Below are 26,934 nucleotides of genomic sequence, written 5' to 3' on the forward strand. Positions count from 1 at the left end.
TCAGTTGGTGAAGCAGCTGCTTTTGGCTCAGGTCATGATCCCAAGGTCCTGGAATCGAGCCCCTCGTCAAGGCTCCCTGCTCAGTGGGGAATCTGCTTGTCCCTCTCCCTCTGCCCCTTCCCCCACTCATGCTCAATCTCACTCACACTTTCTCTTTCAAATAAATAAAATCTTTAAAAAAAAAAGAAAAAGAGTGGATAAAATAATAATAATTAATAATTATTGAATGCTCATTCTATGCCAGAGACTGTTCTGAGCAAAGGAGTGTTTGGAGACAAAGCTAAAGGATGAGGAAAGCCAGATCCTGAAGAAAGTATATTTTATACTATGGAGTTTGGGATTTTCATCAGAAATCACAATGTGGCAAAATGTGGGCCACATATGGCACAAGGGCTATGTTTGGTTTTAGTCCTGTGTGTGTGTGTTGCACACGTGTGCACGCATGTGTGCTCGTTAAATGGAATTAGTTAACTATATTCAAAATAAGACAGCTTTGAAATGAAATTCCAAATTTTCTACTTCTCTTGAGAAAGTGAAAGATCTAACAATGCAGGGATTTCCTCCTTAAAACATTCAAAGACATCCCCGTGTGCCACACTCAGTCCTTTACTTGTTTTCTTTAGATGCTTGTGTTTTCCACCCCTGTATTTTGAGGTGGAAAACCTGAAGCATCTTGATCCAGGAAGCAATATTGCAATCGCATTTTTAAAAAGTTGGGGCACCTGGCTCAATCTGTTAAGCATCCAACTCTTGATTTCAGCTCAGGTCACGATCTCAGGGTGTGAGATTGAGCCCGCATCGGGTTCCATGCTGGCCTGAAGCCTGCTTAAGATTCTCTCTCCCTCTGCCCCTCCCCCCTTAAAAAATTATTTTGCACAGTTCTAGAATTAGTGCAAAAGTATCCACATGAATAAATCTCAGAAATATAAGATGGAGCATAAATAAATTGCTGAAAAATATATACAGTTTGATACTATTTTCATAAAAGCTTTAACATATGTGAAACAATCTCATATTACTGGAGAACACAAACATAAGCAATAAAGGGATGAACAATGTATGGGAATACTAGCCTGAAATTGAGAAACAGGTTGCCCTTCCTGAGGGAGACTGTTTCCTAGAGCAGCCATAACAAAATACCACAGATTGGGTAGCTTAAACAACAGAGATTTATTTTCTCACAGTTCCGGAAGCTAGAAAGCAATCTAAGATCAAGGTGCTGGCCAATTCCGTTTCTGGTGAGAGCTCTCCCTGGCTTATAGACAGCTGCCTTCCCATTGTGTCCTCACATGGCCTTTTCGCCCTGTGCTCGCGAGGAGGGCAAAAAGAGAGAGCTCTCTAGTATCTCTCCTTCTAAAGTCACTAATCCTGTCAGTTCAGAGTCTGACCCCAATGACCTCACTTAACTTTTAATTACTTCCATAAAGGCCTTATCTCCAAATACAGTCACATTGGGGGTTAGGGCTTCAACCAATGAATTTCAGGGGGCAGGGGGACACATTTAGCCCATAACACTGTCCCATGAAGGGTCACACAGAGCACACTCTTCGCCCAGCAGTGAAAATGTGTATGTGCAATGTTTCTGGCCAGTGAAGACTATTAAAGACTCAGTGACCAATGTTTCTACTGGGGGCTAGTTATATAAGCACCCTCTGCTTAGCACGTACCAGAACTCCAGATACCCAGAGGGAAAGCAGGCGTTCAGCATAAACCACATGGTTTGCACAGTCTGAGCACAGTGGACCACCCTTATCAGTGGGGAACAGTGGAATACTCCCAAATCCAGCCAAGGGCCAACTTTGCAAGCAGGCCCTTCTAAAGATAGTCACTTCAGGCTTGCTATATTAACTCTCTTCCGCACACTTACCAATGACCCCTCAGCTCTGCTTCATTGCTCCCACCTCCTGATTAAAGATTGCTAAGATACTCAATTGCTAAGCACTAAAACTGGTATGGTAATTGTCTATAATTATTGTTTCTAGGATTTAGTAACATTGTCAACCAAGGCCAATCATAGTATACTCTACGACCTAAAAGACCCTGGAGGCTTGTCAATGTCCTTACAGTCCATAACATGTTCTCTCCAAAGTAACCATTGATTATATCCTTCTAAATTAATGATGTGTTATACTTTTTTTTTAAAGATTTTATTTATTTATTTATTTATTTATTTATTTATTTATTTATTTGAGAGAGAGAATGAGATAGAGAGAGACCAGAGAGGGGGAGGGTCCGACGGAGAAGCAGACTCCCTGCTGAGCAGGGAGCCCGATGCGGGACTCAATCCCGGGACTCGAGGATCATGACCTGAGCTGAAGGCAGTCGCTTAACCAACTGAGCCACCCAGGCGCCCTAATGCCGTGTTATACTTTAAGAGAGGATCCCACCCTCTCCCATCCCAAGAGTGGTAGTTAACATAATAGGCAAGCTCTTCAGCCTTATTACCATAGCAAAGACAGCTTGGTGACCACCTTAATCCAACAGTGGAGCTGAAAACACTTCAAAGCATAGTCAAGGATGTTTCTAGTGCGTATCCTAACCTGCCCGCAAGAAAACCCTAGCAAAACTAAAGATAGAAAAGAGAATAGAACCAAAGCTTCCTTGAGCACCTCCAAATGCACTGTATAAAATTGCCCCAACAATGGGATATGAATGTGTTTTGGTAATTGTGTGTTTATTATCAGAATGAAGTTTTCTCTTTTTGGAGGGCCACAACTTTACCAGTAGCATAGAGTTTCCTACCTCAGAAATCTTAACTTTTGCTCTCTCTAGGGGCAGAAACATTCATTTCATTGGAATTTTTTTTAAAGACTTTATTTATTTATTTGACAGAGAGAGAGACAGTGAGAGAGGGAACACAAGCAGGGGGAGCAGCAGGCAGAGGGAGAGGGAGAAGCAGGCTCCCCGCGGAGCAGGGAGCCCAATGTGGGGCTCCATCCCAGGACCCTGGGATCATGACCTGAGCCGAAGGCAGATGCCTAACTGACTGAGCCACCCAGGTGCCCCTCATTGGAATTTTTATTAAGGAGCTTTGGAAGGCTCAATACTTTACTTCACTACCCATATCATCCTCAATCCTCAGGTAATACAGAAAAGACACATAGAATTTTCAATTCTAGTTAAATTTTTAGAAACTCTGGAACTTGGCCTAAACTGTTGCCTTTTGCCTTAATGACAATGAAACCACTCCATAGCCAACCCACTGACTCTCAACCTATTAACTAATAGTTAGGCATCTTATCTGCCTGGGAATGTTGTCCCCAGTTATAGACTTTGCCTTATTACAGGCTGATATAGCCAAATAGTACAAATGACTTACATGAACACTCAGTTTTTAACTTAAAATTTACCATCTTAACCATTTTTAAGTGTACACTTCAGTGGTATTAAGTACATTGACGTTGTATAAACCATCACCACCATCCATCACCAGAACTCTTCTCATCTTGCAAAATTGAAACTCTGTGGTTCGTTAAACACTAACTGCCCCTTTTCCTCTCCCCCTAGACCCTAGCCACCACCATTCTATTGTCTATAAATTTGACTATTCTAGATATCTCATATAAGTGGAATCAATGCACAATTTTATCAATAGATGTGGGTAGCTTTTCTAGGGTCCTGTAAAACGACCCTATTCACTATTTAAAACCCAGAGGAGGGGACCTTGGGTGGCTCAGTCGGTTGGGCATCTGCCTTCTGCTTGGGATCACGATCCCGGGGTCCTGGGATTAAGCCCTGCGCATCGCATCAGCATCCCCGCTCAGCGGGGAGCCTGCTTCTCCCTCTCCCTCTGCCCTCCCCACCCCTGCTCATGCTTGCTCCCTCTCTCTCGTGCTCTCTCTCTCAAATAAAATCTTTAAAAAAATAAAAATAAAATAAATGAAACTCAGAGGTGTCATCTTAAAGAGACATGAGAAAAGACTGCCCTTGATCTCAGTGGAAATTGTGCCTTACAGGCACTGTATCAACTAACACAGCAGCTACACCCTAGGATGTTGATCCTTGCTTCCCTGTTTGTTAATGAAGAAGAAGCCCTTCTTGAATCAGAAAGACTGTTCCTACTATAGACCTTAACCTGAGGAGTCTCCAGAAGCTGGAAACTGCAGGAAAACAGCTTCCACTCAAGGCTATCAGAATAAACTAATGACTGCATGAAGGCAACAGCCCAAGACCCATGGAACATGGGAGGTCAGGGGACTGGCGGTACACATCGTCACACTTCAATCTATATGCATGTTTTCTTAATTTTCCTAGGTATTTTCCTTTACCTCTTTTGGTTTAAGGTTCTGGATTGTTAACAGCTTGTTATCTCTTAACTATGGTACCCATAAGCAATGGTTTGCTGGAGCCAGATAGAATCAGCTTAGGAGAATCAATTGTTGAATTGTCAGGAGTCTTGCTGGTTAAATTCTTGGTAGCTTGAAATTAGACTGTGGAAACATTTACACAGTGGAAAACAGAAAACTACAAATTGGGGCCCCCGCCATTCCCACTCTCCCAGAGAATCTGTTGTTAAACATTTACCAGCACACCACTGCCTAGAAGGTCCCCATCCTCAATATTGCCCTTTGCATTCTTACTCACTCGCAAGCATATGTCCAACTGACTATGGTTTGCTTATGATATGGCTAACACACCACTAAACTGTTGAATTTAATTCACTTTCCTTTGGGGACCACCCAGCTTCACTTGGTACCAGTTCCTAGGTATCAGTTGATTCCCTAGGTAACTGGACTCAACCACTAAGCAACTTTTTAGACGGCAAACACCTCAGAGGCCGGACAACCAGAAATCTGAAATTCCTTATCACATTGTACTGAAAAGGAGATTCCTATCTCTACTTGTAAATCTTTCATGAGTACTAGTCTTTGTAAGGAAATTTTCACAGTCACAGAGATTTACAAAGTCGGAACAGATGGTGTATACTCAGAGGTCATCTTGCCTTCGCACACCTTACAAGATGGCACACCACAAAGGCTCAACCTGGAGCTTTCTCCCTTTAGATCTAGCTCATGATTTCTCCACTTTTAAATTCAGCCACTGGACTAGTCTTGATGAGCAACACCATCACTCCAAGTGCCAGAGGACATCTCTTCCTACCAATATTGTGGGCTGGGCTGAAAAGTAGCTGCCAGTTCCTTTCGAACCTTGTGTGGCTCCTAAGCAGGATATTTCTTATTAGAGATGGAAAGACACAGAACATTTCTCAGCCTTGTCTGGGAAGGGTAGGCACCTCTGCTTGTTAGTACAAGCCTGGACACCTCAGCACAGGCCTGTGTGTTTCTTTTGTCCCACTAGAAGCCAAAACTTCCCACACATGTGAGGTGATCCAAACTGCTCCTTTTTGGCATAAGCTGTCCTCACTCTGAGCACTTATATTCATTTTCTTTCTTTCTTTTTCTTCCTTTCTTTCCTTTCTTTCTTTTCTTTTTTTTTTTCTTTCTTTCTTCTTTCTTTCTTTTTTTTTCTTTCTTTCTTTCTTTCTTCTTTCTTCTTTCTTTCTTTCTTTCTTTCTTCTTTCTTTCTTTCTTCTTTCTTTCTTTCTTTCTTTCTTTTCTTTCTTTCTTTCTTTCTTTCTTTCGATTTTATTTATTTATCTGAGAGAGAGCATAAGCAGGGGAGTTGCACGCAGAGGGAGAGGGAGAAGCAGCTCCCGCTGAGCAGGGAGCCCCATGTGGGACTCGGATCCCAGGACTCTGGGATCATGACCTAAGCCAAAGCCAAACACTTAACCGACTGAACCACCCAGGCGCCCCTGAGCATTTATATTCTTTCTCAAGGCATTTGTTTTAAAAAGAAGAGTTCATCTCAGGCTACGCTGCTTTCCAGGGTGAGGAAATTCATGTCTTTAACCGTGATGGTGTAAACTCTTGTGAAATGCTAGGCTTAATTCCACTAATTATTTGTGCAATTATTTAATTTTTTAAAATTTTTTAAATATTTTTTTTTTATTTATTTGACAGAGGGAGATAACAAGAGAGAGAACACAAGCAGGGGGAGTGGGAGAGGGACAAGCAGGCTTCCCGCCGAGCAGGCAGAAGGCAGACGCTTAACGACTGAGCCATCCAGGCGCCCCTGTGCAATTATTTATTTAAGGTATATGTTTCCTGTAAATTCTGTCATAGTAGAGTCTCTACCTTTATGATTCACTGTAGTATCTCCCACGCTTGGCTCATATAGTAGGCACTATATATAATGAGTTTATATTGATAATTCCAACTCAAAGTTAGCATTATAGTGTTTTTTCTTTTCTTTTCCAGATATTATTTTTAAATAATAATCTCCACACCCAACATGGGGCTTGAACTCACAATCCCAAGATCAGGAGTCACATGCTCTCCCCACTGAGCTTTATCTTCTTAACTTGGAAATCTTGGTTCCTAATAACAGTATTTCCTTATTTGTTTTATTTTATAATATACAAGAGCACAAGAACAACAATATTACTAACAATAAACTTACCAAATGCAGTTCAAAATATCTTTGTACTTTTATTTGTCCTTAGACTTTATATGGGGAAAATGTTACAGTGTTCTATGTTCCAGAGTAGCTTTAAGTAATTATTTTCTCAGGGTGCCTGTCTGGTTCAGTCAGTAGAGATGTGGCTCTTGATCTTGGGGTTGTAAGTTTGAGCCCCACAATGGGTGCAGAGATTACTTAAAAATACAATCTTAAAAAAAATAGTATTTTCTCAGTGTGATTGGGTTTTATATTCAGTTCCATTCATTTGTTTCTGTTTGTGTTCAATTTTATGGTTTTTTTCTTATTTCATTTAATTTTTTGAATATTTGAATCATTTACATCGTTCAAAAGTCAAAGCTACATAAAAAGGATACCCAGAGAATTAAATTCTTGCTCCCATCTTTATTCCTTATACCCATTCCACCCATCCTCATAAGGAATTATTTACATTTTCAAAAATATCTTGTTTATTCTTCCTTTTTTCATAAAATAAGTATATATACATATGTACAAGTATATACAAATATAAGTTTATGTGTGGATATGCCCTAGTTTATTCAGTCTTCTATTGATGGATACTTGGATTTGTTTTCAAGCTTTTTTGTTTTTAAGATTTTATTTATTTATTTGACAGAGAGAGACACAGCGAGAGAGGGAACACAAGCAGGGGGAGTGGGGGAGGGAGAAGCAGGCTTCCGGCGGAGCAGGGAGCCCGATGTGGGGCTCCATCCCAGGACCCTGGGATCGTGACTTGAGCCGAAGACAGATGCTTAACAACTGAGCCACCCAGGCGCCCCTCAAGCTTTTCTTATTACAAGTAAGCTCACAATGCAGAGAATGTGCATATCATATTTTGCATTTGTGAAGGTATATCTTCAGCTAGGTTCCTAGAAAGATCACTGAATCAAAGGGTAAAGACAGGCTCATGACCTGCTCAGTGGGGAGCCTGTTTCTCCCTCTCCCTCTTTGCTCCCTCCTGCTTGTGCTCTCTCTCTGTCAAATAAATAAAATAAAAATATTTAAATAAATAAATAAACAAACAAATGGTATCACACAGTATGTGATCTTTTGTGACTGGCTTCTCTTGTTTGACATGTTTTTGAGGTTCATCCATGTTGTAGCATCTACCAATACTCTTCTTTATTCTTTGTTATGTATTGATAGGATTTAACTATCTTGTGTAATATAAGCTGAAAATATTTTCTGTCAGTTTTTCATTTGTCTTTTGACTTTGCTTATGATGATTTTGCCCAGTAAAAGTTTATATTTGTCTGTCTGTATGTAGATATAGATAGATACATTACATATTAGATAGATAGAGATGTACTTAAATGTACCACAGCTTCTGGAATTTGAATTATAGTAGAACGGCTTTCCTCATGTCCAGGTAATGAAGAAATGGACATGTTTTATTTTTGAATGTATCTTTTCATTTTTTTTTTTACATTGAAATGACTGATCTATTTGGAGTTTATTTTAATGTAAAGTAAGGGACATAAATCTAAATATATATATTTTTTCAAATGACTCTCCAGTTGTGCTGGTTCCATTTTTTAAAAGTTAATCTTGGGGCACCTGGGTGGCTCAGTCAGTTAAGCGGCTGCCTTCGGCTGGGGCCCTGAGCCCAGGGTCCTGGGATCGAGCCCCACATCAGGCTCCCTGCCCAGCAGGGAGCCTGCTTCTCCCCTGCCTGCCGTTCCCCCTGCTTGTGCTTGCTCTCTGTCTCTCTCGTTCTGTGTCAAATAAATTAATAAAAAATATTTTTAAAAAGTTAATCTTTCCCCTCAATGATTTAAGATGCTTCCTTTGTCATATACTAAATTTCCATATACGCTTGAAATTGTTTCCATTGGTTTGTCTGTTAGCCAGGCATCGACACCACATTGTTTTAATTATAGGGTCTCTACAGTAATTTTTAATATGTGGTAAGGCCAACCCCTCTAATTGCTCTTCCTTTTGAAGATATTCATGAGTATTCTTGCTTATTTATTTTTCTATATGAAGTTTAGGATTCAGTGCCAGGAAAAAAATTTGCTGGCATCTTTTTGGGGAATTACCTTAAGTTAATATATTAACTTGGAGAGACTTGAAATATTTATGATGTTAATTGGTCCTATCCAAGAACAAGGAATATGTTTCTATTTTTGTTTATCATACTATTGTGATTTTTCAGGACTCTTTCAAAATCTTCCTCATATAGGTTTGATCCATAATCTCTTAAAACAGTGCTTCCCATCATCTATGTAACTAGGTCAATGGAGTATGGCCAGTCACAGTAGCAGCTCTTCTCTTTGAGGAGAGATGAAGTAGGCTGACAGAGAGGGAAACAAAAGAGCAAATATCTTCTATGTTCTGCTTTCCCTGAGTTTAGTTCTGTTAGCCCCACCGAGGGTTTTACCCACGTCTATGTTGCTATATAGTACTCACTCAAACACTATCTTTAGTAAGCTTTACTGGACAATATGGCTGAACATAATGTGGGATGGGAAACAGACTAGAGACTGAATAGAGAAATCTAGTGTATAATGGGGCTTTGGAGTTAAGTTATTCTATTTTTTACTCACATCGGAGACTTGTAATGGGACACCTCATCTGCCCAATGAGTTGATTCCAGAAGGAGTCAGAGCAGAAATAACAAGGATCAGAAAAGTGGTTTCACAAAGGTGAAAGCAGGACTTCCCTGGTACTCTGTTGGATGTCTCTGCTGTGCGAGGCAGCTGTACTCCAGGTTAACTCCAGGCTTGCTTTAAAACCTAATGGAGTTCCCTGATGCCGAGCGATGTTGAGCACTTTTTCATGGGTCTGTTGGCCATTTGGATGTCTTCTTGGCAGAAATGTCTGCTCATGTCTTCTGCTCATTTCTTGATTGAATTATTTGTTCTTTGGGTGTTGAGTTTGATAAGTTCTTTATAGATTTTGGATACTAGCCCTTTATCTGATATGTCATTTGCAAATATCTTCTCCCGGGCGCCTGGGTGGCTCAGTTGGTTAAGCGACTGCCTTCGGCTCAGGTCATGACCCTGGAGTCCCGGAATCGAGTCCCACATCGGGCTCCCTGCTCAGTGGGGAGCCTGCTTCTCCCTCTGACCCACTTCCCTCTCGTGCTCTCTATCTCTCATTCTCTCTCTCTCAAATAAATAAATAAAGTCTTAAAAAAAAAAAAAAAACAAATATCTTCTCCCATTCTGTCAGTTGTCTTTTGGTTTTGTTGACTGTTTTCTTTGCTGTGCAAAAGCTTTTTATCTTGATGAAATCCTGATAGTTCATTTTTGCCCTTCCTTCCCTTGCCTTTGGTGATGTTTCTAGGAAGAAGTTGCCACAGCTGAGGTCGAAGAGGTTGCTGCCTGTGTTCTCCTCTAGGATTTTGATGGACTCCTGTCTCACATTTAGGTCTTTCAACCATTTTGAGTCTATTTTTGTGTGTTGTGTAAGGAAATGGTCCAGTTTCATTCTTCTTCATGTGGTTGTCCAATTTTCCCAACACCATTTGTTGAAGAGACTGTCTTTCTTCCATTGGACATTCTTTCCTGCTTTGTCGAAGATAAGTTGACCATAGAGTTGAGGGTCCATTTCTGGGCTCTCTATTCTGTTCCATTGATCTATGTGTCTGTTTTTGTGCCAGTGCCATACTGTCTTGATGATGACAGCTTTGTAATAGAGCTTGAAGTCCAGAATTGTGATGCCACCAGCTTTGCTTTTCTTTTTCAACATTCCTCTGGCTATTTGGGGCCTTTTCTGGTTCCATACAAATTTTAGGATTATTTGTTCCATTTCTTTGAAAAAAGTTGATGGTATTTTGATAGGAATTGCATTAAATGTGTAGATTGCTCAGGGTAGCATTGACATCTTCACAATATTTGTTCTTCCAATGCATGAGCATGGAACAAAGAACATTTCTTTGTGTCTTCCTCAATTTCTTTCCTGAGTATTTTATAGTTTTCTGAGTACAGATTCTTTGCCTCTTTGATTAGCTTTATTCCTAGGTATCTTATGGCTTTGGGTGCAATTGTAAATAGGATCGACTCCTTAATTTCTCTTTCTTCTGTCTTGTTGTTATATATAAATGCAACTGATTCCAAATCAAAACCTCAATGAGATACCATCTCACACCAGTCAGAATGGCTAAAATTAACAAGTCAGGAAACGACAGATGTTGGCGAGGATGCGGAGAAAGGGGAACCCTCCTACGCTGTTGGTGGGAATGCAAGCTGGGGCAGCCACTCTGGAAAACAGTATGGAGGTTCCTCAAAAAGTTGAAAATAGAGCTACCCTATGACCCCGCAATTGCACTACTGGGTATTTACCCCCAAAATACAAATGCAGTGATCTGAAGGGGTACGTGCACCCTAATGTTTATAGCAGCAATGTCCACAATAGCCAAACTATGGAAAGAGCCAAGATGTCCATCAACAGATGAACAGATAAAGAAGATGTGGTATATATATATATACACAATGGAATATTATGCAGCCATCCAAAAAAAAAAAAAAACCACGAAATCTTGCCATTTGCAACGACGTGGATGGAACTAGAGGGTATTATGCAGAGTGAAATAAGCCAATCAGAGAAAGACATGTATCATATGGTCTCATTGATATGAGGAATTTTTTTTTTTAAAGATTTTATTTATTTATTTGACAAAGAGAGACACAGCGAGAGAGGGAACACAAGCAGGGGGAGCGGGAGAGGGAGAAGCAGGCTTCCGGCCAAGCAGGGAGCCCGATGCGGGGCTCGATCCCAGGACTCTGGGATCATGACCTGAGCCGAAGGCAGACACTCAAACACTGAGCCACCCAGGCGCCCCTGATATGAGGAATTCTTTTTTTTTTTTAAAGATTTTATTTATTTATTTGAGAGAGAGAGAATGAGAGACAGAGAGCATGAAAGGGAGGAGAGTCAGAGGGAGAAGCAGACTCCCTGCTGAGCAGGGAGCCCGATGTGGGACTCGATCCCGGGACTCCAGGATCATGACCTGAGCCGAAGGCAGTCGCTTAACCAACTGAGCCACCCAGGTGCCCGATATGAGGAATTCTTAATCTCAGGAAACAAACTGAGGGTTGCTGGAGTGGTGGGGGGTGAGAGGAATGGGGTGGCTGGGTGGTAGACATTGGGGACGGTATGTGCTATGGTGAGCGCTGTGAACTGTGTAAGACTGTTGAATCACAGACCTGTACCTCTGAAACAAATAATACAATATATGTTAAAAAAAAAAAAAAAAGAAGAAGAAGATAGCAGGAGGGGAAGAATGAAGGGGGGGAAATCAGAGAGGGAGATAAACCATGAGAGACTATGGACTCTGAGAAACAAACTGAGGGTTCTAGAGGGTAGGGGGGTTGGGGGGATGGGTTAGCCTGGTGATGGGTATTAAAGAGGGCACGTATTGAATGGAGCACTCGGTGTTATACACAAACAATGATCACAGAACACTACATCTAATAAATAAATAAATAGGGGGAAAACAACAACCTCCCCCACAAAAAATACCTAATGGAGTAACAGAGAGTATATAAACAAAGGAGGTATAGGAGGAGAGGGTAAAGCTTATTTCTTTTTTTAAACCCTTCCAGCTCCTCTTCAGCTCAGAGAACAAAGAGATTATGTCAGACCAGCAGCAATCTTGTGTTAATAATGCTCAGCCATCTCTCTGTTGACACTATCATCTAAGCTTCTTCTGGGACCCTTGAGTTACCCAGATTAGCAAAATAAAAGGCCTCCTGTTCCCAAAGATTTCCCAGGCTTTGAATCTTTCCTAGTCCCCTTATTCTTAAAGTGTACCAGAACATCCAATATAATAGGGTACTATGCACCTGTAATAAGGAATAAAGAAAATCTCTATATACAACAGTGGAGTGATTGCTAGGATATATTGTTGAGAGAAAGAAATCAAGACAGGGGTGCCTGGCTGGCTCAGTTGGTAGAGCCTGCAACTCTTGATCCTGAGGTTGTGAGTTCAAGCCCCATATTAGGTGTGGAGCCTTCTGAAAGAAAGAAAGAAAGAAAGAAAGAAAGAAAGAAAGAAAGAAAGAAAGAGAGAAAAGAAAGGTAGGTCAAGGTAGAGAAAAGTATGTAGAGCATGCTACCATTTATCTAAGAAAGGAGGATAACAGATATATATAGATAATGCTTATATTAAAAACAAAAACAGATAATCCATAGCCCTTGATTCCATTCCTGCCGCCCGTCTGACCTGCTCACACCCAGAAAGCTGGTAGCTCCGTTGTGGCATTTATGCCCTTTTTGGCAGTGACGACTGTCTCTCTGATCAGTGTCTGAGTACTATGAAGATCACACACAGAGGTCCAGATTCACTTCATCTTCAGGATGGCAACAGATACATGAACTGCTGCTTTGGATTTCACTGGTTGGCAGTGGTTGACCAGCTGTTTGGAATGCAGCCAATTTGAGCAAAGAAACATCCTTACTTGTGGCTCTGTTACAATGGTGAAATCTACAACCACGAGGAGATGAAACACATCTCCTTTTGAATTTAATTATCCTTTAATTCTCCTTTTGAATTTATTTATTTATTTTTTAAGTTTTGTGGGGGGTTTTATGATTTTATTTATTTGACAGAGAGAGACAAAGTGAGAGAGGGAACACAAGCAGGGGGAGTGGGAGAGGGAGAAGCAGGCTTCCCACTGAGCAGGGAGCCTGATGTGGGGCTTGATCCCAGGATCCTGGGATCATGACCTGAGCTGAAGGTAGACACCCAATGACTGAGCCACCCAGGCGTCCCTGAATTTATTTTGAACTTAATCACTAGACCAAAATTAATGGTGAGATCATCCTCCATTGTTATGACAAAGGAGGAACTGAGCAAATAATTTGTATGTTGGATGGGGAGCTTGCATTTATTTTATGGGATACCACCAATAAGAAAGTGTTCCTGGGCACAGACACCTATGGAGTCAGACCTTTGTTTAAAGCCATGCTAGAAGATGGATTTTGGGCTGTGTGTTTAGAAGCTAAAGGTCTTGTTAACCTGAAGCACATCACAACTCCTTTATCAAAATGGAGCCTTAAAAAAAAAAGTGGACCCTTTTCTTCTGGGACACTATCAAATTTTGGATTTAAAGTCAAGTGACAAAGTTGTGTTCGTGAAAATGGTTAAATATCATCACTGTAGAGACAAACGCCTGCATGCTGTCTCTAACAGTGTGGAGAAACTACTCCCAGGTACTGATGTGGAAACTGTGGAGAGAAGGTGAGGAGAACTGGAGCCAGCAAGTATAGACAACTCTTTCAAGGACTTTTGCTATAAAGGAGAGGGAGAGATGGAAGATGAGAGAGTATGGTGTGTGTGGATGTGCAAATGCTATCAGTGATCCAATAGGGGGGACAAACTGATAATGCAAGAGACAGTTTCCTTAAAACGGAAACTCAAGGCAAACCTGTTGTGCTTCCATGGTGGTAAAGGAATGTTTGCCTGGGGAAGCAGATTTATTCATGTTCTTTTTTCCTCTTCATATACATGCCTACTTTTGGATCCTTTTTTTTTTTTTTCCAGATCCTTTTTGACAATGCTATTAAGAAACATTACGTGACAGACAGAAGGACTGGATGCCTTTTATCAGGGGGCTTGGATTCCAGCTTGGCTGCTTTCACCCTGTTGAAGCAGCTAAAAGAGGCTCTGGTACAGGATGCTCTCCAGGCATTTGCAATTGGCATGGAAGACAGTCCCCATTTCCTGGCTGCTGGAAAGGTAGCAAATGAACATCGTGAAGTCCTTTTTGACTCTGAGGAAGGCATTCAGATACTGAATAAAGTCACATTTTCCTTGGAAACTTAGGACCTTACAATAGTTCACACTTCAGGAGATAGGTATTTAATTTCCAAGTACATCTGGAAGAACACAGATAGCATGGTGATCTTCTCTGGAGAAGGTTGAGATGTACTTCTACAGAGTTACTTATCTTTCCACGAAAACAACTTCTTCTAAAACGGCCAATGAGAGTGAGAAACTTCTGAAGGAACTCTGTTTGTTTGGTGTTGTTCTCCACACAGATCAAACTACTGCTACCCATGGACTTGAACTGAGAGTCCCATTCCTGGATCTTTGATTTTCTTCCTATTACTTGTCTCTGCTACCAGCAATGAAAATTCCAGAGAATGGGATAGAAAAACATATCCCAGGAGAGAATATTCAAAGACTCTAATCTGATCCTTAAAGAGATTCTCTGGTGACCAACAGAAGCCTTCAGGGATGGGATAACCTTAGTTAATAATTGCTGGTTTAAGATTTTACAGGAAAAGGGGCACCTGGCTGGCTCAGTCGGCAGAGCGTGTAACTTTTAATCTTGGGGTTGTGAGTTCAAGCCCCATGTTGGGTTTATTTTACGTAAAAATAAAATATTTTGGGGGGCGCCTGGGTGGCTCAGATGGTTAGGCGTCTGCCTTCGGCTCAGGTCATGATCCCAGGGTCCTGGGATCGAGTCCCGCGTCGGGCTCCCTGCTCAGCAGGGAGTCTGCTTCTCCCTCTCCCTCTGCCTCTCTGCCTGCTTGTGCTCTCTCTGTCTCTCTCACAAATGAATAAATAAAATCTTTAAAAAAATAGTTTTTGGCTTTCGGCTCGGGGAGGCAAAGGTGCAACTTTCTTCGGTCGTCCCGAATCCGGGTTCATCCGACACCAGCCGCCTCCGCCATGCCGCCTAAGTTCGACCCCAAGAAGATCAAAGTCGTGTACCTGAGGTGCACCGGTGGCGAAGTCGGTGCCACGTCTGCCCTGGCCCCGAAGATAGGCCCGCTGGGTCTGTCTCCAAAAAAGGTTGGTGATGACATCGCCAAGGCAACCGGTGATTGGAAGGGTCTAAGGATTACGGTGAAACTGACCATTCAGAACAGACAGGCCCAGATTGAAGTGGTACCTTCTGCCTCTGCCCTGATTATCAAAGCCCTCAAGGAACCACCAAGAGACAGAAAAAAGCAGAAAAACATTAAGCACAGTGGAAATATCACTTTTGATGAGATTGTCAATATTGCCCGACAGATGAGACACCGATATTTAGCGAGAGAACTCTCTGGAACCATTAAAGAGATCCTGGGGACTGCCCAGTCTGTGGGCTGCAATGTAGATGGCCGCCACCCTCATGACATCATAGATGACATCAACAGTGGTGCGCTGGAATGCCCGGCTAGTTAACTACAAAGGAAAATGTTTCAATAAAGGATCATTTGACAACCAAAAAAAAAAAAAAAAAAAAAACTTTAAAAAAATAAAATATTTTTTAAAAAAGATTTTATAGGAACATATGGACAGCAGGTTGATGATGCTATTATGGTGACTGCAAGACAAAAATTTCCCTCGGTACTCCTCAAACTTACAAAGGCGATTACTACCATTAGTCTTTGAATGCCGCGACCCAGGCCAGACTGACAGCTGACCAGTTACTGGATACCCAAGCAGATCAGTGCCCCCAACCCTCCTGCCTGCACTCTGACCCATTACAAGCTACCAAAGCTGAGACATTCCCTAACGTATAGACGGAAAGTAAATGTTCCTTCTCGTGAAGGCCAGTGGGACTAGAGGCAGGTGGGGCCATCCACCCATGTGTACTTGGGTATGAAAAAACAAAGTTTCAAATCTAAAAAACAAAGGGAAAATAAATCATAAAATTAAAAAGAAATTGTTACCAGTGGGGTGGGATAGAGGGAGATAGAAGCCAGACATGTTTTGTATACTTGACTTTGAAACCATGTAAATATTTTACATAGATCTAAAACAAGATTAAATTTTAGCAACCTCCAAGTATCTAAAGGAAAATGAAGCAAATGAAATCACTAAGAATACTTAGTGACCTCCTAACTACTAAATCCGATGCCTTGCTTGAGGGTACGTTCAACTTATCCTGTCTGTATAATTTTACATTGTTGATCATTGACTCATTATTAAAATTCTCTTCCTCCTTGGCTTTTCTGAGACCACCCTTTCCTGGTTTACCTCATAAATCTCTGATTTCACTTCTTAGTGTCCTTCGCTAGGTCCTCTTCTACCTGTGCTTTCAATATAAATAGTTCCCATTCTTTTTTTTTCTTTTTTAAGATTTTATTTTTAAGTAATCTCTATACCCAACATGGGGCTCAAACTCACAACCCTGAGATCAAGAGTTGCATACTCCATCAACTGAACCTGCCAGGTGCCCCAAACCGTGGGGCTTGAACTCACAATCCTGAGATCAAGAGGCACATGCGCTTGGGGCACTTGGGTGGCTCAGTCAGTTGGGCACCTGACTCTTGGTTTCAGCTGAGGTCATATTCTTGAGGTCGTGAGATCCAACCCCGCATTGAGCCCCCAGTCAAGCTCCACACTGGTCTCTCTCCCTCTGTACCCCCCCCACTTGCGCTCTCTCTCAAACATATAAATGAAATCTTAAAAAAAAAAAAAAGCCACATGCTCTAGGTAGTTCTCATTTTCTTTTGTTTTATTTTAAGTACTCTCTATACCCAACATGGGGCTCAAACTCACAACCCTGAGATCAAGAGTTGCATACTCCATCAAGTGAGCCAGCCAGGCGCCCCTAGGCAGTTCCATTCTTAATTTACTTTTTTTAATCTGATCACTCCCAGCAGTAAAACCATATACTCCCCTGATTTCCATTAGACATATTTACATTAATATATGATTATAAGAAAATTAAGATCAATACGAGTTGCTGTACTATAGGGAAATATTGCCATGGGAGAGGAAAAATGAACCAATTTCAAGGGAACTGCTCTAAAAGAGTTTTTTGAATACGTTATTTTGCATAGCGTACTAAATTACTGTCTGTTGTTCAAAACCTACCTCAGCTGTTATCTACTCTATAAAACCTTATCAGATTTCTCTGGCCACAATTAATTATTACTTCCTCTTCACTCTGATAAGATCTCCCTTATGACATGTATTACCTAGTGACATATATTACCAAAATGCCAAGACAGAAATGGGTAGAAAAAAATTAAACATGAGAGGCCACAAGATCTACATAATATCGGCATTTGTGAATAAGGAAGCAGATAGAAGCAAGATGAACATGAGGAAATGAAAAATGGCAAAAAATCATTATAGGACAGAATAAAGGCTCACACTGACATAAAAACGTAGGGAATAGAAGCCATTTGACCCAGTACAGTGGACATGGGGACAAAGGCAAAAGACCCAGACAAAAAGTGAAGCCAATCTTTCAGGGATCTGCACTTCAGGGCTGCTTTCTCTCCCACCCTGGTTGGTGCTGGGAGTGGGAGCTGGGCACCCGTCAGAGACCCAGGTGGGGCTTGAGCACCTCCACAGGCCTCCTGCCTCAGGTCTTCCTCTGGGCTCTCACTCTTTCTCTCTTTTTTTTAAAAATATATTTTTATTTATTTATTTGAGAGAGAGCACAAGATCCGGGTGAGGAGCAGAGGGAGAAGCAGACGCCCCGCTGAGCAGGGAGCCCGATGCGGGACTCGATCCCCGGACTCCAGGATCACGACCCGATGGGCTCTCACTCTCTCTCTTAATCTTCACCAAAGCTGCCTCTGCCATTAAGGGTTGTTCTGTGGTCCACTCTGGAATTGCAAAGCCCCTCACCTATTTGGCTTCTCTGTGAGCCTGTACACCCAGAATCACATTCCTCCCGAGGCCACATGTCTGGTGCCACCTTTCCTGTAGCTGCCTTCTGCCTTGCTTCCTTTTGAGGCTTAGAGCACACCCACTCCTTTTCTTTTGGGGACCCACCACCAACTTGCTGTTTTCTGCCCCAGACATATTTCCATCTCTCAGCTCTGCCTCAGAGTCCCTTAAACACAGACTCTGGTGTGTGCTTTTTTCTTTTCTTTCTTTCTTTCTTTCTTTTTTTTTTTTTTTTAGGATTTTATTTATTTACTTGACAGAGAGAGACACAGCAAGAGAGGGTTCACACAAGCAGGGGAGTGGGAGAGGGAGAAGCAGGCTTCCCGCCGAGCAGGCAGAAGGCAGAACGCTTAACCGACTGAGCCACCCAGGCACCCTGGGTGTGTGATTTTCAAAATGCTTTTAAAAAGCCATTCTTTTATGAAGGGGGGCAAATCAGAGGGGGAGACGAACCATGAGAGACGATGGACTCTGAGAAACAAACTGAGGGTTCTAGAGGGGAGGGGGGTGGGGGGATGGGTTAGCCTGGTGAGGGGTATTAAGGAGGGCACGTACTGCATGAGCACCGGGTGTTAGACGCAAACAAGAATCATGGAACACTACATCCAAAACTAATGATGTAACGTATGGTGATTAACATAACAATAAAAAAATTTTTTTAAAAAAGCCATTCTTTTATCGGAGGGGAGGGGGTGGGGGTGGGTGGGTGAAACAGGTGACGGGAATTAAGGTGTGCACTTATCGAGAGGAGCACAGGGTGATGTATGGAAGTGTTGAATCACTATATTGTACACCTGAAATATAACACTGTATGTTAATTAACTGGAATTTAATTAAAAACTAAAACAAAAAAAAAGCCATACTTAGGGTGGAAGTCACACCCTCCATCTGCCCTCTTGTTTTCCCCCACCCCTTCCCCATCCCTCTGTCAGTTCTCCCCTCCTACCTCCTACCTCCTACCCAGGGTAGGGACTTAAAGAGGCCACACTGTGGCCTGGAAACAGCACCCCCTTTTCCCCCTACTCCCCATGCTACACCACACGCTGGTTGTGGGGAGGGGCTGAGCAAGGGGCTACAGCGCTGCTCTGGAAGACCTTGAGGACCCCATTCCCAAGGCTCTGCCCCTAAAGGGGATCCCCTCAGGCCTGTGGGCTCCACGTGTGCTGGCGGGAGAACTGGTTCCTGCCCACCGGTGCCAGTCTGAGGCAGGGCTGCTCACCCCCTGGCCAGCCCTTGCCTGCTCCTTTCAAGCTGCCTTTGCTTTCTGCCTTAGGCCCTCCTCCCTCTTCTGGTTTTGGGGGAAGTTTATGGGGTGCCACCCCCCGGCTCTTCTTTCCTGCTCCCCCAAAGACCAGCCTAGTGGGCCCTTCCCTGTTAACCTTGGAACGCAGAGTTCACAAAGCAGTAAGGAATTCAGGTCTTATTCACAGGGTCTTGTCTGATTTACCTTCTTCTATTAAGGATTCCAAAGATAAGTAGGGGCTTGGGAAGGTCATGGTGCCTGTCCTAAGTAGTTCAGGAGCACTGTCAGCTCCTGTCACCCCAGGGGGCTTGCTTGGGGGCCCTCTCCCCTTTTTGCCTTCCAACTTCCAGCTGAACGTGAAAGCCCTCTTTCCGACAGGGCAGTGTTGAAAGTGCCTTTAGAGTGAGCATTACAGGGCGACTGGGTGGCTCAGTTGGTTAAGTGTCTGCTCTCTGCTCGGGTTATGATCCCAGGGTCCTGGGATCGGGCTGCATCAGGCTCCCTGCTCGTTGGGGAGTCTGCTTCTCCCTCTGCTCCTTCCCCCTGCTTGTACTCTCTCTCTCTCTCTCTCTCTCAAGTAAATAAATAGATCTTAAGGGGGAAAAAAAAAGTGGGCATCACAGGAATGGCCAGGGACATCCAGTTGGGATAAGCAGCCTAGGTCCTAGGCCTCCGCAGCACCCGGCCCCTGAGGGCAGAGGCTCCCTGACCCAGACTGGATCAGGCCCATCTTCATCTCTGCTTCTCCTCCCTTGCCAGCCGCCCCCCCCTACTTCCTCTGTGCCCCTTGGTCCCAGTGCACATTAAAGCCACTTAAAGCAGGCAGCACAGTGCCTGGTATAGTGCAAGTCCTCGATAAACATTTGCTGGGGGCGCCTGGGTGGCTCAGTCATTAAGCGTCTGCCTTCAGCTCCGGTCGTCATCCCGGAGTCCTGGGATCGAGCCCCGCATCGGGCCCCCTGCTCCGCGGGAAGCCTGCTTCTCCCTCTCCCACTCCCCCTGCTTGTGTTCCCTCTCTCGCTGTATCTCTCTGTGTCAAATAAATAAATAAAAGCTTTAAAAAAAAAATTTGCTGAACAAATGAAAGGATGGAAAAAAAAGTGGAGCCAAGAGATCTCAGAAAGTTCAAGGCAATATTTCTTTTTTTTTTTTAAGATTTTATTTATTTGAGAGAGAGAGAATGAGAGACAGAGAGCACAAAACGGAAGAGGGTCAGAGGGAGAAGCAGACTCCCCGCTGAGCAGGGAGTCCGATGTGGGACTCGATCCCGGGACTCCAGGATCATGACCTGAGCCGAAGGCAGTCGCTTAACCAACTGAGTCACCCAGGTGCCCTCAAGGCAATATCTCTGAACACTTCATAAAACAATAGAAAAGAGAGCTTTGACCAAGCAGCTAGAAAAATTACCCTTATTTTTCTCATCTAAAAGTTCAGGCAAATTGGGGCAACCTGGCTGGCTCAGTCAGCGGAACATACAACTCTTGATCTCGGGATTGTGAGTTCAAGACCCACATTGGGTGAAGAGCTTAATTTAAAAACAAAAAAGGTAAAATAAAGTTCAAGCAAACTAATTTCCCATAAATATGAGCAACAAAAAGGAAGGCAGTCAAATCTCCAAGTTATTATGAGGAAAAAGATCTTAGGATAACATCAATAACATCACTAAATCACACAATGAAAACAAAGTTTAAAACATGCCCACAAAACAGCTGAAAATCACAGCTTAATAATTCAAAATGAGCTAAAGCAAATCAATGAAATGATAGAAGTTTTGAGAAAACATAAGTAAAAACTATAAAAGTGAAAAATGAGATAGAATTTAGACTTAACCAACTGAGCCACCCAGGTGCCCCCGAAGACGTTATTTGAAGTAGCACAAAAGCAAATACCCCCAAAAAAGCCTTATAAGAAAAAAAGGATTCTCTCCCTCTGCCCCTCCCCCACTCACAATCTCTGGCGCTGTCTCTCTGAAAAAGATGAATGCATCCTTAAAAAAAAGAAAAGAAATAAAATCTATTAACATGACCTTCCTTTACTCATTAACTCATATCCATTATCTTGCCCAAGTCACACAACCAATGATGGGTAAAATTAGAACTCATAACCATTAAAACGGTAGGTCTCAGTGATAAAGCTCAGTGATGCTGAGACACTTCCCTCCTCATACATCAGGCCCATTCCTCTACCACAAACATTAGTCCGCCAGCATTTCAGCTAGTGCTCCCCTTTGAATAAGCAAAGTGTGGATATTGTCCTTTATAACTCAGGCTCCCTTAAGAGATTAAAAGAAGTTCCCTATCCACAATAAGTTTTGATATTATGAGAATGCAGAATCAAAGAGAAGATTGTACCTCCCTTATCTGCTTGCTGATGCCTGTGAAATCCTTTTCTTTCTTTTTTTTTTTTAAAGATTTTATTTATTTATTTGAGAGAGAGAGAATGAGAGAGAGAGAGCACATCAGAGGGGATAGGGTCAGAGGGAGAAGCAGACTCCCTGCCGAGCAGGGAGCCCGATGCGGGACTCGATCCCGGGACTCCAGGATCATGACCTGAGCCGAAGGCAGTCACTTAACCAACTGAGCCACCCAGGCGCCCTGTGAAATACTTTTCATTCTATTATCAGAAATAAAGAGAAATGGGGGCCTTCTGGCTCTGGCCATGATCAGATAGCTTGTATTGGACTAACCCTCTCACAAAATAATAATAAATTACACAAAATATTTAGAACAACTATGTGGCAAAACTGTTGGTGACCCATCCAGATTCCCTTGGATCCCTTTCCCAGTCCTGTATACTCAAATGTCAGCAACTAAACACTTTGTGGTTAACAATTCATACCTGCAATCCTTAGAGTATGCATTCTCAGTGGGGGCAATAATTGGTTCTTGGGGAGAAAAAAAATCGTACTCTTTTTATATATAAAGTACAGGTAAAAATATCATACATAAACAGATATACAGTATAGTTACACTAATAAAACTTCATAGAAAGTGATTAGGGAAAAAATGTCTAAGAAGTCTAACTAAGGGTGTGATAATGAGCAAAAAGTTGAGAAACTGTGTTTTGGGGGATTGTGCATGGGCACTGGAGTTACTTTGCCATAAGGAGAGCCAAAAATGCTTGGAAGTGCGGCATTCCCTAGGACAGACCATAGCCAATAACAGAGTACTGTGGGGATACAAAAGCTCAATTCCTTTGCCTTTGGGTGAGACAAGCTCTAAGGTGCTAATTGATGTTCCAGAGTGTTCTGGAGAGGAGCCTGATCCTGGGCTTCACCTAAATGGTACCCTCCCTTGGATTCTTCCATATCTTGCTTCTTCCATTCCCTTAATGGTTTACCTAGGAAGCACTTTCTTAATCATTTTATCAAAATCCTTGGTTCAGGGTCTACCTCTGGAAGAATCCAACCTAAGACAAACTGTACGAAGGCACTGCAAAGCAATAAACACAAGCAGAACTTCAAGATTATGAACAATCAGAGAAGAGAAGCACATGAGGATCAAGCTGGTATGCTGCTGCTCTGTCAGGTAGCATGAGTACAACTCATCATCCGTGTCCCAGTCCAATCAAAGCATAGTAAAAGAAAGGATCAAATTATCAAAAAAGAAGAAATGAAAAAAAAAAAAACAAGGAAAGAAACCCAGACAATAGGTGACTTTGATTTTGGAATGTAATCAAACAAGGACTAAAACATCTATGATTTATATCCAAGAGAAGAAGGGCTAAAGAATTTCACCAAAGAGCAAGAATCTATATGTTTTTATTAAGTTTTTTATTTTAAGTCCAATATAGTTAACATAGTGTTATATTAGTTTGAGGTGTATAATATAGTGATTCAACAATTCCATGCATTACTCAGTGCTCATCATGATAAGTGTTCTCTTGATTTGTTAAAAAAAAAAAAAGTCTGTTTTTTGGTTTGTCTTTTTTTTTCCCTTTGTTTGCCCGTTTTGTTTCTTTTTTTTTTTAAGATTTTATTTATTTATTCATGAGAGACAGAGGAGGAGAGAGAGAGAGAGAGAGAGAGAGAGAGAAGCAGAGGGAGAAGCAGGCTCCCAAGGAGCAGGGAGCCCGATGTGGGACTCGATCCCAGGACCCTGGGATCATGACCTGAGCCGAAGGCAGACGCTTAACCAGCTGAGCCACCCAGGCGCCCCTGCCCGTTTTGTTTCTTAAATTCCACGTATGAAATCATATGCTAGCTGTCTTTCTCTGACTAACTTATTTCACTTAGCATTATACTCTCTAGCTTCATCTGTGTTGTTGCAAATGGCAAGATTTCATTCTTTGTTATGGCTGAGTAATATTCCATCGTGTATGTGTGTATGTATATACCATATCTTCTTTGTCCATCTGTCAGTGGACACTTGGGCTGCTTCCATAATTTGGCTATTGTAAATAATGCTGCAATAAACACAGGGGTGCATATATCCTTTTGAATTTGTTTCCATGTATTCTTTGGGTAAATATCCAGTAGTGTGATTACTGGATCAAAGGGTAATTTTATTTTTAATTTTTTGAGGAAACTCCATTCTGTTTTCCACGGTGGCTGCACACAGTTTGCATTACCAACAGTACACAAAAGTTCCTTTTTCTCCACAACCTCTCTAACACCTATTGTTTAAAAATCTATATATTTTGGGACACCTGGGTGGCTCAGTCGTTAAGTGTCTGCCTTCAGCTCAGGTCACGATCCCCCGCATCGGGCTCCCTGCTCAGTGGGAAGCTTGCTTCTCCCTCTCCCACTCCCCCTGCTTGTGTTCCCTCTCTTGCTATGTCTCTCTCTGTCAAATAATAAAATCTTTTTAAAAATAAAAATAAAAATCTATATATTTTTTAAAAGTCAACTGGAAGTTCTAAAACAGAAAGTGATTATATCTGAATTTAAAAATCCAGTTGAGGGCGCCTGGGTGGCTCAGTTGGTTAAGCGACTGCCTTCGGCTCAGGTCATGATCCTGGAGTCCCGGGATCGAGTCCCACATCGGACTCCCTGCTCAGCGGGGAGTCTGCTTCTCCCTCTGACCCTCTTCCCTCTCGTGCTCTCTATCTCTCATTCTCTCGCTCTCAAATAAATAAATAAAATCTTTAAAAATAAATAAATAAAATAAAAATCCAGTTGATAATGGGATGCCTGAGTGGCTCAGTCAGTTAAGCATCTGCCTTTGGCTCAGGTCATGATCCCAGGGTTCTGGGATCAAGTTCTGCATTGGGCTCCTTGCCCCGTGGGGAGCCTGTTTCTCCCTCTGCCTGCCGCTCCCCCTGCTTGTGCTCTCTCTGTCTCTCTCTGACAAACAAATAAATAAAATCTTTAAAAAAAAATCCAATTGATGGGTTTGATATCAAATCAATACAACAGAACAGATAATTAGTAAACTAGAGAACAGGTCAGTGTATTAAATTGAAGCACAGAGAGTAAACAAGACAGAAAACACAAAAAAGAGTATAAGAGACTTATAGAACATGATAGAAAGGTCTAACACCCACGTAATTGGAGTTGAACAAGCAGAGGAAAGAAAGAATGAAAAGAAGCAATATGTGAAGAAATAGTAGACAAAAATTTCCCCAAACTGATGAAAGTTGTTAAAACATGCATTCAATATGCTCTATAGTCTCAAATGAGATACAGAGAAAACTACATCTAGGCATGTGATAGTCAAACTGAAGAAAAACAAATATAAAAGGGAAAATCTTGGGGCACCTGGGTAGCTCAGTCTGTTAAGATCCAACTCTTGGTTTCAGCTTGGGTTGTGATCTCAGGGTCGTGGGATTGAGCCCCACCTTGGGCTCCACGCTCTGTGCAGAGTTGGCTTGAGAAACTCTCTCTCTCTCCCCCATTATCCCTCCCCTCTCACTCTCTCTCTCTCAAATAAATAAATACATAAATAATATCACTTTTTAAAAAGGGGAAAATCTTAAAAACAGAAGGATTAAAAAGGGAGGGCACCAGTAAGTTTGAAAGTTAACTTTTCAAAAGAAATTATGGAAGTCAGAAGACAATGAAATAACATTTTTATTTTTTTAACTTTTTTAAAAGATTTTATTTATTTATTCAACAGATAGAGAGAGAGCACAAGCAGGCAGAGTGGCAGACAGAGGGAGAGGGAGAAGCAGTCTCTCCAGGAGCCGGACGTGGGGCTCGATCCCAGGACCCAGGATCATGACCTGAGCCGAAGGCAGCCACTTAACTGACTGAGCCACCCAGGCACCCCTGAAATAACATTTTTTAAGTGCTGAAAGAAAAAACAGAATTCTGTATCAGCAAAAATGAAGACAATATAAAGATATTTTCAATTCAAATGGACTAAAGACCTAAACGCAAGATCCAAAACATAAAGCTCCTAAGGAAAAAATATGGAAAATGATTCATAACACTGGATTTGGCAATGATTTCTTAGGTATGACACAAAGGACACAACAGCAAAATGTGTCTGTCCCTGTGTCTCTCTCTGTCAAATAAATAAATAAAACCTTTAAAAAAAAAAGAAATTGGAACCCTTGTACACTGTTGGCAGGAATGTAAAATGGTGCAGTCATTATGGCAAACAGTATGACATTTCCTCAAAAAATTAAAAATAGAATCACCATATGACCCAGCAATCCTACTTCTTGATATATACCCAAAAGAACTGAAAGCAAAATCTCAGATATTTGTACACACATGTTCATAGCAGCATTTTTCACAGTAGCTAATGGGTAGAAGTTACCCAAATGTCCATAAATGGATGAATGTATAAACAAAATTGGTAAATACACACAGACTATTATTCAGTCTTAAAATGGAAATCCTGTCTCAAGCTACAACATGGGTATATTATGCTAAATGAAATAAGCCAATCACAAAAAGGACAAATACTGTATGAAGGATGGGGATAAAGGGAAATGGGGAGTTGTTGTTTAATGGGTACAGAGTTTCAGTTCTGGAGATCTATTACACAGCAATGTGAATATACATAACACTACTGAACTGTATACTTGAACATGGTAGAGTTGGTAAAAAAATTTTTTTAAAGATTTTATTTATTTGCCTGAGAGAGACAGCGAGAGAGGGAACACAAGCAGGGGGAGTGGGAGAGGGAGAAGCAGGCTTCCTGCGGAGCAGGGAGCCCGATGCGGGGCTCGATCCCAGGACCCTGGGATCACGACCTGAGCCGAAGGCAGACGCTCAACGACTGAGCCACCCAGGTGCCCCTAGAGTTGGTAAATTCCATGTTGCGTGTTCTTTATCACAACATAAAATTTTTTTTTTAATTTTATTTGTTTATTTGAGAGAGAGGGCACACACACACAAGCAGGGAGTAAGCAGAGGGGAGAGGGAGAAGCAGATGCCCTGCTGAGCAGGGAGCCCGATGTGGGACTCAATCCCAGGACCCTGAGATCATGACTTGAGCCAAAGGCAAACACTTAACCAACTGAGCCACCCAGGCGCCCCTTAAAAAAAATTTTTTTTAGTTAATTTATTTGAGAGAGAGAGAGAGGGAGCACACAAGTGGGAGGGGCAGAGGGAGAGGGAAGAGAATCTCAAGCCGACTCCATGCTGAGTGCAGAGCCTGACGTGGGGCTTGGTCTCACAACCCTGAGATCACCACCTGAGCCAAAACCAAGAGTCTAACGCTCAACCAACTGAAACACTCAGGTGCCCTAT

At 42.1% G+C, this 26,934-nt stretch overlaps 1 protein-coding gene and 1 pseudogene across 1 annotated transcript; both read left to right on the forward strand.

Moving 5' to 3' along the window:
- Positions 1–12,725: 12,725 nt before the first annotated feature.
- Positions 12,726–15,985, forward strand: LOC113920501 (annotated as a pseudogene).
- LOC118356827 (60S ribosomal protein L12-like) lies at positions 15,031–15,646 on the forward strand. Its single transcript, XM_035726736.1, has one exon. The coding sequence runs from the start codon at positions 15,104–15,106 to the stop codon at positions 15,599–15,601; it is 498 nt and encodes a 165-aa protein (XP_035582629.1). The 5' UTR covers positions 15,031–15,103; the 3' UTR covers positions 15,602–15,646.
- Positions 15,986–26,934: the final 10,949 nt, after the last annotated feature.

Source organism: Zalophus californianus, chromosome 3 (genome assembly GCF_009762305.2).
Source record: "Zalophus californianus isolate mZalCal1 chromosome 3, mZalCal1.pri.v2, whole genome shotgun sequence".
Taxonomy (NCBI): domain Eukaryota; kingdom Metazoa; phylum Chordata; class Mammalia; order Carnivora; family Otariidae; genus Zalophus; species Zalophus californianus.

What these genes read in the sequence shown, in the direction of transcription:
- LOC118356827 (XM_035726736.1), top strand. Translation starts at nt 15,104, where the DNA reads ATGCCGCCTAAGTTCGACCCCAAGAAGATCAAAGTCGTGTACCTGAGG.